General features: G+C 33.6%; 1 protein-coding gene across 3 annotated transcripts in view; it reads left to right on the forward strand.

Moving 5' to 3' along the window:
• The first annotated feature begins 5153 nt into the window (after positions 1–5153).
• Positions 5154–17298, forward strand: part of LOC148614910 (epithelial cell-transforming sequence 2 oncogene-like) — a 65388-nt gene continuing 53243 nt past the window's right edge. For 2 of the 3 annotated variants that reach the window (XM_088589430.1, XM_088589432.1), the window contains exons 1-8: positions 5154–5225; positions 7354–7630; positions 9128–9163; positions 9645–9884; positions 12219–12356; positions 14510–14615; positions 15683–15930; positions 16253–16392. In XM_088589430.1, coding sequence (XP_088445556.1) covers positions 7418–7630; positions 9128–9163; positions 9645–9884; positions 12219–12356; positions 14510–14615; positions 15683–15930; positions 16253–16392 — 1121 coding nt within the window. In that variant the 5' untranslated portion in view covers positions 5154–5225; positions 7354–7417. The other variant, XM_088589431.1, reaches the window with a different exon arrangement.

Below are 17298 nucleotides of genomic sequence, written 5' to 3' on the forward strand. Positions count from 1 at the left end.
TTAGTGATAACAGGGTCGACATAATCTGATATACGTGGACGACTAGTTCTATCCATTATGATCGTCTTGCTTTCCTGTGAAATCGTTCCAATACTTTCACTTTTTTTCAATGACTCTACATCATTACAGGGTGTGTTTGTATTGGTTAGAAAAAACGAAACTCCAGTAGTTGAGATGCAACTTTCCGCGACCTCGTCTGGTGTCGCCATCACGCTAGATGAGAAACCATTATTTGTATTTTTGTCTATGTGCCTATTGCCAGTCAACGCTTTTACTGCCGACAACAACATGGCTGATCCAGACGTCGAGGACGGGAAATGCAAAGGCGTTGTACATTTATTTGGAACTGAAGTGTCTGCCATACTTGAACGACTAAAAAAAGATGTTATATCAAAGATTAGAAAATAAGAACGACTACCAAAATAGTTTGAGACACAAAAAAAAAAAAGGAATAGAATTGCCGATCATGCAGCATACAGCGTTACAAACATAAATCTTTTGTTTGGAAATAATTATGAATTAGTTGAAATTTTCTAATAATTAGTTCGTATTTTTAATGTCGCCAATCGGATTAGGTCCACTAACAACGCTAATATTTTAAGACATTTAAGACATTTAGTACTTCTCTGATTAAGAATCAGGCAAAATGTGTAAACGTGAGGCATAAGGAAAAACACAAAGCTTTTATTGCATTTTCTAAGTATTCATACCTCATATCCTCCAGAAATAACCATCAAAGTGTTTCTAAAGTTTCCATTTGTAAGAAATTGATAGGTCAAATTTAGTTGAAATGCACCTTGAAAAATTGCGGGAAAATTGCAGAAAATTTTCCCCTGAGTAAACAGTAAAAAGATATCTACGTTACAGATAGATCAAGATAAATCAGGTTTTTCGGTTGTTTTTTTTACATGTACTGAATAAATTCGAGGAAAAAATACCAAATTGAGAATAATGACATGCCAACCATTGCCTAATTCTTACACAGAATGATATTTTGTGTAAGCAAAGAAAACTTGAAATTAAAAAAAAACATATATACTTATTATATGGAGTTAGGGAAAGTACCCAGTTAAGTAATAGGAAAACATCAAATATGTCGGCTAAAATCTACATAGATACATGGCGCACGCACAAATTACATATAAATAAAAGAAAATATCTTTATATATATATTAATGCATAAATGATCTAACGAAGCCCTTGGTATGGACATGCAAAATAATGTGTACAAATAATACGATGTGCGCACATTATATTCATAAATGCCCACATTTATTTTTGCATGTCTCTATAAGAACCCATGGAATCATGTACATACATATATTACCCTTCCCTTTTCCAAAGAGAGAGAAGATACTTTACATCCAAGATTTTTTCCAAGATATAAACTTTCTCAAAAAAGTATGCGTGACTGCAACAAGAAAAGATTTGAATGTTCGATAATTGAATTAAAACTGCTCATAATGGTTGTTACCGCCTGTCTTTTGTTTGTTTTTGTTTTGGTCAGCATGGTTAGTGAGTATACAGCCACAAATAGGGCAGTTGCGCGTGCGAATAATGGTCCACTTTTAAGCGGGTTTAATGGGTATACAAGACACATAATCGTTTAAGTGAATTCAGCCGTTTAATTGTTTTTCGACCCAGCTACAATATGCCAAGACAAGACACAGCTACCTAGGGAATTGTTCGTGAGCCGGTAAATCACATAATGCAGTCGCTTAACTATAATGTATGCTCTGGACACGATTTCCACAATAGCAACTGCACTAGCAATCTGGTTCAACAGCTGACCGTCACGTTATGGCATTCCAAGATTGCAACACTGGAAATTTCACATGGGAACCCGGACCAAACATCAATTTGCAAGGGATTGGTGGGGCAACAGAGGCACGGGGCCACTTATTGAAATTTGGAATACACTTCACTCATATATTTGCAAGAAATACATACCCATTAATATATTCTACTGCTGTGTAACAGAAATTTTATAATACACTACCTGTGTGTACCTAACATCTTTTTTTGAATTAAGAGACCATTTAGGTCTCCAGTAGGTTGCAGAAAAGCAATCATTTATACATTTAATTGTACAAAATTTGTAGAAAAAATGACCCATTGATAAATGACCGGCCATTGACATAGGAAAGGGAAAAAATATTATCCAATCATATATGCACTCGTTAAATTACTAGATAATTCTCTTCAAAAACTGATCTTGGGCATAAATGGGGAAACGAAAGAGGAAAGGAAAACTATAGACACAGTGAGCATATTGGCTCTCATAATGCAGATTGATACACCATAAAGATCCACGAGTTCATGATGACGACCATAAAACATCTGTAGTGAAGACTGTAATCAACCCTGTTCCAGAAGCCTAATGGTAAAAAGTCTAGCACGGTGCAAAATAGTCCGTTCGCATGTGCTGAAGGGGTGTTTTCACAGATGAAATGAAAGTTGACTGTAGTCACGTTTGTCATATAGTTCTGTCATGATCGAGTTTTCCATTTCCATCGATCTGATATGAGACTGACTTCATAGTGTCTGTAGTGTCCTTGATCCCAAGTTATTTGGGGTTGATGCAATGTATAAAATCCCCGAAACTAGGATTGTTTAAAGACGTAACGTCATTTATATAAAGCGAAAACTGATATCAGGGTTTGGTTAAATGATGTTACTTTTTTGGTCGATCAGCTATAATTTAGAGACGAATCCAAGTAAATCGGATGTAACCAATGGTAGAATGTGCTTAAGGAACTATCAGATTAGATGTCGGGTATCAACCTGAACTCCAGCAAAAACTGGGGGTACAAGGAATGACACTGTCATACTTTATCTAATGCAGACTGTTTATTTTTCTGTGAGTGCAGTTTTATACTTTGACTATATGTTTTTCTTAGAGAATTATACGACCTGACTAAAACAGTGAAATTATGATGTACATGTAGGTTGTAATGAAACAAAGTATTCTCTGCTTATATCTGTTTTTACACTTTCGTTAAGTTGGCAACCAAGGTACATCCCAGTCCTTATAAAACATTTTATCGTATATCTCAAAGTATTCTCATCAAATGTAAGCTGATGCATATGTATGGAGTGTATTGATTATGGTATGTAGATGCGGGCTGTAGCACTTGTCAAGCGCTTGATGTCTACGACGTCTATATGTTAAAAAAAGGGAAAAAAATAATAATTCCAATTTTAAAAACAAAAAAACAAAACAAAAACAAAAAACAAAACAAAACAAAAAAAAAACGAACAAGCTTACTTTAACTTGTTTAAATTTAATTATAATCAGACCATAAAAATTCGTTCATACATATGTAAATTCATTTAAATCAAACGGATTTTTTTCTAATTAGGCACTTTAAGTGGTGTATATATCTATGTTCTTTTGTTTTATTCTTACTGCTATCAATCTTGTCAATGTTTTTTCAACTGTATGCGTCTGTTTACAAGTTCGTTTTGGTAAACTATATTATACTATTCTCGAGTCCAATTAACATGGCAAAGCAGAGAAAACAGGGCCAAATAAAGAACAGTTATGTACTACATTAGTAACCACAATCTCTCAAAGAAATAATAAAAAACACACAGTCAACTTGTCAAAATCTGCATTTGGTACATTAAGTTGAACATACTGGTGTAATTCAGCCGAGAATTTAGCCAAAAGCACGGGCATTATTCGGCGTAAACAACTATGTTAGATTTAGACTTACCATGGAACATTTATGGGATATTTTGGTCATTCAATTATAAAATAAAACATCATTTTGCATCGTTTTCGACATATTTTCTGTTATAGTGTAAATAAGTAGAAATTGCGCGAACGATAATTTCCCAGAATGCAAAAGGACACAGGATGCTAGGTTTCAGTTACATCCCTTTGATCCAAATATAAATCAGGGTCATGAACTTGTCATCAAAAGATAGTTATAGTGTGACTCGTCAATTAGCCAACTCATCGTCACCAAATTACTCTTAAATCCGAGATATTAAAAAAAGTAGAGAAAAAAAAAATATTTAGATAAATAGAAAGCGGCCTTTGGGGAGCAGTTATTTTTTACCAGTACATCTACGAATTTATCATGACGTTTAATTTAAAAGACATGTTATTGTTCCTTTTGATCACTGCATGAAGAACCATACGATACGCCGTTCTACTTTCTGTCAGGGTTTATATTAAAAAAATATCTCAACTGCAGAATTTCCTCAAATTCTGAGTTTTCCACAAATCTTCAATTTCAAGTGACCTAATTGGTCAAAATTTGCGTTGAGAGAGGATTTGGGGGAGTTTCCGACCTGATTTGTTTTCATGAAACCAGGCGCTGACGACCACTCTATTCAACCATTCATAATCATGCTTTTCAGATGCCGAAATAATCCCTAGGATTCTGAAAAAAGGTCTCTGAAATAACTTGTTGAATTTGAGTAGTAAATTAGAACCTACGTGCATTATAGGAGAATTCGCCAATCTCATTCGTGATATCATATTCACTAATTTGCATATCATTAAGTGTCAAACTGGTTGGCAAATAAACAACTAAATAAACAATTGACAATTTTATGATTAGACTCTCCATTTTCAAAACTTCATAACTTTGTTATTTTATATTCAATTTTGGTTCTGTGAAATGTTTCATTTAGATGAAATAATTCATATCACGTATGTGAATTTATAACTCTTTTACTTGAAAAATAAATTTGTAGTGATATTTATATACGTAAACCTCTATTTTTGTATAAAATTATAATTAAAATCTTATGCACGTATAGAATCTAGTCTAATTACTGAATATTTATTCAAAAATTCCATGGATAGAAAGAATTTTGTTTGCAATGTTGGGAACCAAAAGAATTATCTATAAAAATGAAAAAGTTATGATGATTTAAAGTTTATGCCCCATGCCACTCAATGGATTTTTTGCCAACCAAAACCAAATCACAGGTAAGTGATGACATCACGAAGAACGAAACAATAAATAGGGCATAATTTCAATTATATTGGATGATTCGTGTTAAAATTCTTCTCTGTTGTTAATATTTTTTGGAGGTTACGAGAAGTGAATTGCCATTTCTCATTTTTGGAACTTAAGAGAAAATTTTTGTTTGAACTCTGCTTGAAAGAACTGCTCCCCTCCTTATAGTAGCAACATCAAGCCACGCATGCGCTTGGTGTCATGGCGGGGTCTAGAGAACTTGTTATTTAACACAAATATCAGCTGGTAAATAATTAATTATTGCAACATATGGGATAGTCACATCGTTACAAAGTAAATTACCAACTTTCTTTATTTTTTGTTGTATACAATGTAACAAGAGAATGGTGTACAAATTTCTGACAGCTTTATAAACAGCGATCGTTTTAGAGTTCTTGTCAAACTGTCACCAGGAGAGCCTGAGACTGAGTTGCAACTTTTCAAAACTAGGTTCGTGCCATTAGATTTTTGCTGTTATAGACAAAAGCTATGGTCATAATCTTGGCATACCCTGTTTTGTATCCTTCTATTGATGGTGAACGTTTAGATCTATATAGGATACAAACAAACGAATACGACAAATTTGTGTATTTACACAAACAACTTACAACTTAATACAAGTAAACAACAAAAAATATATGTCTGCTATCGGCAGGTAAAAAGCGCAACCTAAATTCTCTCTGGAAATCGGAACAGACCCCCGAATTTCCGGAAATGAAAAATACTGTTATGTGAACAGACAACCATCCAAAATAGACATACCACAAACATTTTGTATCCTAAGTTCTATTGATGGGGAACATTTAAAATAGGATATAATCAAATGAATTGCTACATGACAAATTTAAGCTTCTGTAAACAACAAAAAATATACTGTATGTCTGCTACGGGCATGTAAAAAGCTCAACTTAATATTCTATCTGGAAATAGGAACAGACCCCCCAATTTCCGGAAACAAAAAATACTGTTATGTGAACTGACAACCATCCAAAATAGACATACCATACCTGTTACATTTTATTTTCATGAATCATGTTCTCACAATTGTAAGGAAATGCATATTTACTTAATGTCTTTTGTACACAAAATCTTGAATATTTAAAACCTTTGGTACATTGTGTGTGTTATTCCATAAAAATGTCAAGGCCACTTTTCAATGCCCAAACATGTTCTTATAAACCATCTTCCCTGAAGAGCTAGTCCTCTTACCCTGCAACCCTCCTCTTTTTTATTTGGATATTGATATGTTGGGTTGGCGTCAGCACGATATACCAAACAAAAAAATTGGAGATTCAGTGGTACTGCAGAGTACTGTTCTTCAACCACTTCAAAAGACTTTCAAGTTAAATCATGCACATCATACCTACATGTACCTAGTTCAATTCTGGAATCATTTTCCTGTATGTTGATACCATATTTGCTACAAAAATTAAGCTTTTTATTAAAGTTTCGATAAATTTTCATGAGAGACCCTGCTTGTTGACATTTTGAATCATAACACTTGTGAAATTGTGGAGATTAGTCTAGGTGGAGCTTGTTACTTTTTTAACGGTACAGTAGCAGACATGTAAATTTTCTGTTATATTGCTGTTTTCAAAATCGTGTCTGCTCCGTTCTGAACGATAACCTTGATCAGGTGATTGCTTCTCACTGTTTATTAACCTGTCATAACCACTTTCCCTTACCTCTTTAGACATCAATTAACACCCTTTGTCATATTTTTGGCTCTCTTCATCAACAAAATGATATTAAAACATGAAAAGACTCGGGGGCATTTTAGGTTAAGTTAACAGGACAGAAGGGCAAGAAATGAGAAGAGCTCAGCGCCCTTCTAAATTGGCAAACGAGACAACTGCTTAACATGTTGAATCAGTTAAGAATTATCTGTGTATTGAAAGTCTGTAAAGAGATTCGTGTGACCTTTAAAAGTACAGGTAAAATCCGTATACATTACATACAAGTATTTAGGCCAAATGAATGGTATCATTTACCAATTAATGAAGTGAATTCACCAATGATATAGTTGGCTGTTTATATCCATTACATTTTAGCAGCCAAGATATGCTATCTTTTTTCAATAATTCTTTACTATTAGTAACTTGGAAGACTTCACTCTGATGTAATATGTAAAGAAAAAAGTTGTAATTATTGCATTAATTGGTTGAAAAATATGTATACTGACAGAAGAATTTTACTTTGTGTATTAAAGGTTTGATGCAATAGCCAAAGACTGGTAGTATTTTGATAAAAATATAATTGTTTATAAATTAAGGGAAGGATTTACTGTACTGTCAAGGAAAACTCATTAATTACCGTACATCTTATGATTTAAGACATGTTCATTGTCATCATTCATAGTATGCAAACATTATAGTTTCAGTCAACAAGCTGTGGAAGTTGTCATTTTGGTATAGAAATAACATCCTCTAGTGGGTGAAATGGATGACCTAGATAGACGTCAAACAGAGGCTAAGATGTCCATGAAAAAGACCTCTACCAGAGCTTTAACCCAGAATGACAACAAAGTTATAGGTCTCAACACTAACAGAAAAAGAGAACTGGTTAGGGAAAATGAAAAGTTTGACACATTAAAGATGAGAACCAACAATAGTGCTTGGACTCCAGTGCTTCATAAACCTTCAAATGAACAGGTACTATGATGCACTACTGTGTTTTGTTATCCAGAGTACAATCGTGTGTTGAGTTATTTAACGTTAATCTCTACAATATCAAGTTAAAAATACACATACTTGTACCTTTTATTGTATAGATTTGACTTCCATTTCAGGGATTAAAATTAGCAATTGCCAGTAGCCCATGGCTACTAGATTTTGAGCTGGGCTAACAAATGTTTGGGTAAAATTTAGTTGAAAATGTAAAAAAATATTTAAAAAAAAAGAGTAATCAAGGGCACCAAGGTTCTTGCTGAAATCAAAAGAATGTAATTCAGGGACAAAGACCAGACATGGAAAACAGACGAACACAACAAAGAACGTAAAGTAACTAAAACAATACATACAAAGTGACAAATGTAAATGAACAACTTAAACTCCACTAAAAACTGAGAGCATGGACAAGGTGCACCGGTAGGGTAAGCGTCCTGCTTTTCTAGAAACACTTACAGAGTTGCTCATATAAAGTCAAGTCTGTGGTAGACAAATAAGGACTATGACATGTTGGAACTAATCAGATTTCATGGTGCAGATGGATACACTGAAACGTTGCACATACAAAACATGGTTTTGGCTAACAACTTGTATTTTTTTTATTTTCATCCCTGCATTCTGATAAAATTATGAAATTTATCATCACACTGAATTGATACATGATCAGTTGCAAATTTCATTCAACCTGTATCTGCAGTAGACGGTTGATCCAACTTTAGTCTAGGATGTTATAAACCTCTATCCACAAATTTTTTTTTTCTTGCACCATTTAGGATAAAAAAAATATTCTAGGTTCTCAGACCCTGATGCATCTCTAAAAACCCTCCTGCATCTGCAATTTTATTACAGTAAAATCCAGAAATTTTTATATCTAGTACAGAATCGACTTTTAATTAGTTAAGGGAATCATCTGCGTGCTTGACAGAAAGGTAAAAAGTATGATGTGAATGAGGCTGTTATTCAACATTGATCATTAAAAACGAAAGTTTGTCTTGTGGCCGAGAGATGGCTCTTATTTCTTGCCACATCTCATATTCCTGTATGTAAAATTTTAATGCAGTGGAGTATTTTATTTCTTCTCAACATTCTGTATTTTTACTGAATTGTTCAATTCGATGAAATTTCTTGAAAAAAAAGAAAACTTGCTTCTGATAAAAAAAAAGCCTCCCTCCCACACCAATTTTTTTTTTTAAAAGTGGCCTGAGAACCTAGGTATATTTTTTGTATGGCTTTAAAGAAAACATGGGAATCATATTCAAAACAGTAAGGTGCAATGATTTAAGATAAACATTTCTGAAAAAAATCATATAGAAAATTTATCTTGATTAAAGGACTGGGTAAAACTGTTGATTCTGATTCTATAAAGAAAGAATTTCTGCCTTTACCAGGATTACCATATTATCTGTCTTTACCAGGATTACCATATTATCATTCCTTTGTTTTAATTACAGTAATATGTTAATTCATACTCTCTTCATACAGATTTTCCTTGAAAGAAGAGATCTAGTTTCTCATTGGGTAAGTGTAAATAATCATGGTAAATGTCTGTGTCCCACTTTTTTATTCATCAGTGTTATAGTATTTTTGAAAAATTAAGGTTTCTAGTAGCTAAAAATGAAGGTTATCATCAATATTTCAACAATGGTTGCTTTCTAAACATAGAAATTTATCTTAACTTCTTGTCATTGAAGAAGTTGAACATCAATGACTTTCCCTCACCAAATTTCACATGGGGAAAAATAGAAATGTTTTACTCCTTTTCAGAGGAAAATTATACTGAAGTAACTTGAAGTCTTTCTATGACCATGTTTTTCTTGTCTTGTGTATCACACTATAATGTTACATGTTATGATGTATTCATGTAACCTAAGTTTCTTTTATATTTAAAGCCAGTGCACTGTATTAATTTTCAACATTGAATTAGTCATTAAGGTTGATAGAAAAGGTAAAAAAATACAATAAATTTTGTCATGTGCTAAGGTGAGGCTTGATATTTCAGTTCGACCTATGGACAGACAATCAGAGGAAAAGATTTTTTGACATGGTGTTCCAACAGTGTAGGAGGTCTCAGTATAAGTTTGTACAGGACTGGTTCCAGGAAAAAGTTCCACTACAGAATCTGGACTTTACCACAGTTCTCCCTGCTTTTCTATCCATGTATATCTTCACCTTCCTTGAACCAAAGAGTTTGTGTAGAGCAGCTCAGACTTGTTGGCACTGGAAGTTTCTAACTGAACAGGTAATGTATCAGACATGTATTCCTAATATTGTAAACAAGTCAATTTTTCACGATTTCTGTAATTGATCTATTTTTATGCAGTTTTATATTAGCGAACCTTCTCCACATTATAGAATAAATTTAATAAAAAAATATTCATGACAGTTTTATTTTTAGCGTGACTGCTCTTACCGTGAAAATTATGAATATAAACTGACCCAAAAATTTACAGTTTACAGTAAACACTGTGGTTTTCATAACCTTTGTAAGATCTGCTCACCTTACCAGATGACCACAGCTTATATAAGATCTGCTCACTCTACCAGAGGAACAAAGTTAACACCAGTTTTTGCTCTCCCCACTAGAGAACCAGAGTTTACCCATAGTTTTTTCTCATCCTACTAGAGAACCAGAGTTTACCCCAAGTTTTTGCTCACCCTACCAGAGAATCAGAGTTTACCCCAAGTATTTACTCACCCTACCAGAGAACCAGAGTTTACTCCCAGTTTTTACTCACCCTACCAGAGAACCAGAGTTTACCCATAGTTTTTACTCGCCCTACCAGAGAACCAGAGTTTACCCATAGTTTTTACTCACTCTACTAGAGGACCAGATGTTACCCCCAGATTCATTCTACTTGTTTTTGTGTTCTAACTTTTACTTCCTTTTTTTTACTGTTGTGGTATACCGTATGTAAGAGAATGTTAATTTGATTAAATGGGGTGCTCATGTATATGTATTCCTACAGTAGTCTCAAAATCCTACTGCTTGTGGATCTATGAGGTTTGAGCTAAACGCTCATCAGCTTCAGATTAACGATTATCTTAGTTACTGGTTCATGTATAGCATCATTCATTATAAATGACGAGGATCTTCAGTGCAAATTTATACATGTACACATTTAATAAGTGTATGGGGAGATAACTCATGTCAGGTCAATAATTTATGTAGATACAAATTATACCCCCACTCAACAAGTGTGTGTCATATTGGAATCACCTGGACTGTCCATCTGTCTGTCTGAATTTCAACATAATTATACTCCAGCTCTGAAGTAGAGGAGGCATACTGTTATACTGGTACTCTTTTCTGTGTTTCTTTGTGTCTGTAATAATTTTTACCACCACAGTTTTCTCAGCAACTACTAATCACAGCAGCTCGAAATTTTAACACATTCATCCTGTAGATATTCCATTTGGTGGGATTCATTTTTGGAAAAATTTGACAACAAATCTCTGTTCACTAAGGACTTTATTTTTTGACTTTATTTATTTAGAAGTCGAAATTTCTATTGCATCACAGTGGCTTGAAATTTTAGTACATTAATGGTGCTGTCCAATATCTACTTCCTGTACATGTGGGGGGAATGCCTAGCATGACAATGCATACAATGTCATGTTAAATTGGGTATGAGATCTATCTCTGGTCAAATTTTGGTTTTAATCCGTTAAGGTCTCACTAACCACTTCTAACGTTTCCATTACTTAACATGTTAAAAAAGTAATTTTCAAAGTCTCACTGTGAATTCCCAGGACAAATGACATCTTAAAGTTGCACACCGTTGCGAAGCTTGGAAAATAAGGCTTCCAAAATCATTATGCTAATGGTACGATGATAGTACTGAAAATCCACATTTTTACCTGTTCTGCTAACTGACAGCATGGAGGCAAATTACTCACACATGTAAACAATATTCATACACTTTTGTAGTTAATTACATATATGATTTTAAAGTACACATTCTCAGCTTCATTTTGACTACTTTTAATTATAATACACACAAATAATGCACTTACAATGCATATGTCTAGGTTCAGTGTGTTTTTGGTACTACATAGAGGGGTGGACATTTGACCCGGAAGTGGTTAGTGAGACCAGATGACTCCTTGTAAGAGTTATTGCCCTTGAAAGAGGAAAAATGACCTATTTTTTAACAGTTTTCAGTCAGTGTCTTGAAAACTATGATAGATTAAAAGAAACTTTCAATTGTTGAGAAGATCTTATGATAAGTCCTACCAAAGACTTCTTGAGTCAAAATTGTTGGACAACTTCATGTTAAATTTATTGCCCTTGAAAGGCATAATTCAACCAGGTGAGCGATTCAGGCTCCTGGGAGCCTTTTGTTGTCAAGAAGTGTACTTAACCTTCTTTCATGTGTATGGTTATACTAGGATCAGGGAAGTTAAGTTACCAAAAAATGAAATAACCCATTCAACAGAAATGTATAATTTCCTGCCTGCGAAAAAAACGACATATACCTCACTGAACTGAAGTATATTTGTAGAAAGGTATGTGATCTAAATACAGACCAGATAGTATTAATGCATGCCTGATTGGCTATCATATGTTTTTCAGGATGTGATATGGCAGCCGAAATGTCTAAGACTTGGATGGTTCATTAGATACAAACCTCCAGACTGGGAATTTGGTGCATGGAAAAGACATTTTGTAGGATGTGTTAAAACATTTGATTTTTCTACGGGTTCTGACAAGGTATGGTCAGCTTAATATGTGATTCTGGTTAAAATGCTATAAAAAATCATATTATGGTGGCTTGAGAGAAAAGTCGTGTTATGTAGATTGTATATGAAAATACATTTTTATTAATTTTGTTGATTTACTATAATAGTGAAATGAATGTATGGTTTTCTCTAAAAAACAGATACATGTATGTATACAGAAAGGACCAAATTAATGTATAAAAATGTCTTATTCAAGCCATATAAGCATCATTTGTCTATTGGGTTTCTGCACATTGTATCACCCCCACCATTTGCAGTGTATGAATTTTATATGAATAGGTACTTGATAGGCTAGAAACCACTAATTCCACTTCCCATAGGCTTCTATGCTAATTTCACAATATTCATTGGCTTCTCTAGACTTTACCTTAACTTTAACCTGCAGAGGACTATATATCAGCATGATTCTACATATGTCAGCTCACAATCCTCAGAATGGCATGTGGGGTTAGCAGACTTGCAGTGCAGTGCTGGTCACTGGAAGTGAAGGGTCTATAAATAGCATGGGAAATCCCAGTGTTTTCACAAGATAGGGGTATATTTAGAAACCATTATGGAGATTAGGCTTCACATCACAAGGAACAAAATGCACCTATAAAATGTACAGAAATGTTTTTCCTTTCAGAAACTGTTTAATGTTTTTAAATAAGATGAGAACCTTTTTTCACAGCACTATGAGGAACAGGGGTAATTTCTGCGTAGGAGTATTTTTGCGTACATTCCAAATGCTCATTTGTTGAATTGGAGGTCTGTAACCTAAAGAGTCACTTTCTGTCTTAGAAAAAATAAATAACTATACAAGTATCTTCCTATACACATACTGAATGCATTTGGAAAGTTTCAGTGAAATGTGACAAGCACTTTTTAAATATAGGGTAACCAAGTTGTGCAAGCAAAAAAGTGACAATATTCTTCCATACTTAAATGCATTAAATATTTGCAAAGAACTTTTTCTGACTTTTCAAATAAAAAAAAATCAATCTTGACTTGTTTTTTAACAATATTAATAAAGAGATAGCCTTTAAAAGTAATCATTTTCTGAAAAACTGATCTATTTTTAAAAATTCATGTCTGACATGCCTTTCCCTTTTTCTTGATCACATGTTAAAAACCCTAAATCTTTAAATTTTCACAAAAGGTGATATCTTAGGCTTTAAATTTGTAAAAACAGTGTTTTCACAATAAAACATGACCAGTATAGGGCAGCTAAAGCAAAAAAAGTACTCAAAAATGGATTTTCCATGTTGCCATAAGGAAATGCTTATATGTCCTTAACCACATTAATGAAAGTGAGTTTTTCCTCATTTCTAACCAAATTTTTGCTCAAATCTACACAAAACTTGATTTCAAGTGCTGATTACCACCATATTGAGGTAAATGTAGCCCTCAAAGTTTAATATTTGATATTTTTACTAAATTTTCTACACTTATTACAAGATAGGACATAAAAATCAGCCAAAAGATCAATTTTCCATAATTTGGATCTATAACTTAAAAAAATGCATATTTTGAAGGATTTTTGTAGTGTATTCCTCTCATGGCAAAGTTCACAAGATCTTCAAGTAGTTTAAAGCTATTCCAAGAAACTTTTCATTTTGCCATGGCTTCAGCTTAAGGCTAGAAACTACTAATTCGACTTCCTAAGGCTTCTATGCTAATTTCACAATATTCAATGGCTTCTCTGGACTTTACCTTAACTTAAACTGCAGAGGACTATATATCAGCATGATTCTACATATGTCAGCTCACAATCCTCAGAATGGCATGTGGGGTTAGCAGACTTGCAGTGCAGTACTGGTCACTGGAAGTGAAGGGTCTATAAATAGCATGGGAAATCCCAGTGTTTTCACAAGATAGGGGTATATTTAGAAACCATTATGGAGATTAGGCTTCATATCACAAGGAACAAAATGCACCTATAAAATGTACAGAAATGTTTTTCCTTTCAGAAACTGTTTAAATTTTTAATTTTTAATGTTTTAAATAAGATGAGAACTTTTTTCACAGCACTATGAGGAACAGGGGTAATCTCTGCGTTCCAAATGCTCATTGGTTGAATTGGTGGTCTGTAACCTAAATTCACTATGCAATTCAGTATATTTAAAAGCCCATATTTTTATACAGGATCTTGATAGTAGATATGGATTCAGAACTGTTGAAATGGACTTGGGAAAATCTACTACCAAAGTTAAACAAAGCAAATCAGGTCGACTTTCACCAAATTCTAGTCGTAAGTAGTGTCAGTAGGGGGTGATGTAGCAAGAGATAATAGTAAATAATAATACACAACCAGTTGTATATTAATACTATACCATTGGACACCAATATATATATATATCTGAATTATTTACAACAAGATTTATGGAAAGGAAAAATATAATACAGAAGGTACAAACAAGTAAAATCATTCAACACGGGAACACCAGTGAAAAGACAACAGTTAAAAAAAGTAGCAGAACTATTTCCTCAAATTGATCCTAAGTCCCATCTCAGCAGTTGCATGTCAAAGACTTCAGACTTTAAGAATTTTCAACCCCTGTTCTTTGTAGCAGAAATTTCATGGAAAAGTACAATACTGTTAGTATAAGAAAAAAAGTGTTTAGCCATTTTCATGTAAAAAGAAAATCAGTTGCTTGTTGCCTGTAAATAAGCTACTTGAATGGATTGAAATGCTGGTGCTGAAAGTAAAATTTATTGACATAGAAAAGATACAACTAAAATAAAGCAAATAAACCCTACTCAAAGCCATTTCGTTAGAGTGACGAAATCAGAAAAAACTATTCGTGTTTTCTTTTGTATATGTATTAAATATGTCAAATAGGAACATCTGTCATTCATTTGTTCATCATTTCTGCTATTTGAATATAAAAATCACATATCTTGCTATTTGATATTTCACAATATGAGTACCATATTACTTGACTGATTAAATTTTCATTAAAAAGCCCTTCTTGAGACATTATCATGATTTTACCATTCTTCGGTCAAAATATTACCCCTGTAAACAAAGTTTGGGGGTACTGGTATATTGAAATCACCCTGTCTGTCCATCTACATTTCTTTTAAACTCAACTCCTCCTAAACCACGAAAGAGATATTGATGAAATTTTATAGGAAGGTCAGACATCATACTTAGATGTGCATTATTGAATATTATTTTTGTCAAAAGAATCCCAAGGGAGGTAATTTTACTTCATGTTTAACGTTTAACTCCGTTTGAAGCAGGGATATTCTCTTTACAAACTTCCTCAAGTTATTTCTTGTGCAGAACATTTATTTTTGTAATTGCTATTGTAGGAAGAAATATGGACATCAGACCACCATGGCAGGGGACTTCAATGAAGCCCCATGACTTGGAGAAATCATTTTATGCATTTCTATGTGGGAAGAATCCCAATGATCCAAAACTGCCAAAGAATTCATTGGTGCTATACAACAAATGGGGGATCCCAAGGCAGCGTCATGAAGACATGATGTCACAATCATTGAACTTTGAACCTGGTTTAGATTCTATGACCAGGAAAGGTGGACACCGTGCTTTGACTGTAAGTAGAACAACATGATAATATAACATTAATAGCATTGGAGGAAAAAGCTTTTTTTTTCTTTTTTTTTCGTTTCCCAGTACTTGACAATTTCAGACATGTCAGGTGTTGATGTCCTGTATTTCCTGTATTGTTATAACAGGCTAGGTAACAAATTATATGTATCAATGATGTCATTGAAAAACATGACTGTATGTAGCCTGATATGGTTGGGTTATAAAAGAATAAATAACAATTTGAACTGGGAATTACTTGTACTGTAGAAGGAGTTCAGTTACACCACTAAACATATGCAGCTTTTCATGTTTTTTGTTCATTATAGACGGGTGATGACCTTGACCTCAAGCATTTATCTCAGAGAAAGGGTTTGTCTGAAATGATGAACTTAGAAAATATGCAGGAGAAAAGAAAGAAGGAGCTTGTACACACTGGATGGATGCCTCCAGCAAATGTATATACCAAGTAGGTTTCATAAAATCTTCAAAATATTAGAGTTCACCAAAACTTTAATGATAAAATTGACAAGATTCATTTTTTTATTGAAACAGAAAAAAAACATGCCCTTACAAGTAGAATGCTATGGACCTGTCCATCCTACAATACTTAATGTGTGCCTAGGATTGAAAAAAAAATATATATATGTTGACACACATTGGCACACACTGTTTAAATTTAAAAAAATATATCTTGATGAATGCATTCAGAACAACAGATTTATGACTTACAACATATGAGAGACTTATCCATAATTTATCTGTAGCACTTATAAGTATGCAACAGTCTATAGGGAGATGTTCAGAGCATTTCACTAGTGTTCTCGACATATGGCAAACGCATGTACAGCAACAGTCTAATATACATCGAACATATGCATATTGTGCTAGACCACATTTTGACGATTTGACTCCTGAACAGTTTTAATTCATAATCCAAGGACATTTTATAAATATGTCACCAAAAAGATACGCAGAATCCCAAAAAGGGGTAAACCTGGTTAGTTGCAAGGATGCTTATTCTGTACCCATTTTAAACACTTTGAGTAGGTTTTTGGCTTGTCAAAGGTTTAAGATGCTGATATACATTCAGAAAGAGTTTGAAAATACATTGATCAGCATTCATCCATCGCATTCCAATTTGTGAGGAACTACTTTACTGAGCACATGAGTGTATAACGTTTATTGAGCTTATAAATCTGTGTATAATGTTTATTGAGCACATGGGTCTGTGTATAATGTTTATTGAGCACATGGGTCTGTAATTAATGTATATGTGACAATCACCTTACATGTGTTTTAACCTATTATCAACATATTGGCACACATTAAACATTTTGAGCATGTTCAAAATGATGTTCACCATAAGCCAACA

Source organism: Perna viridis, chromosome 6, assembly GCF_037379345.1.
Source record: "Perna viridis isolate PV_CMFRI_1.1 ecotype Kerala chromosome 6, ASM3737934v1, whole genome shotgun sequence".
NCBI classification, from domain to species: Eukaryota; Metazoa; Mollusca; class Bivalvia; order Mytilida; family Mytilidae; genus Perna; species Perna viridis.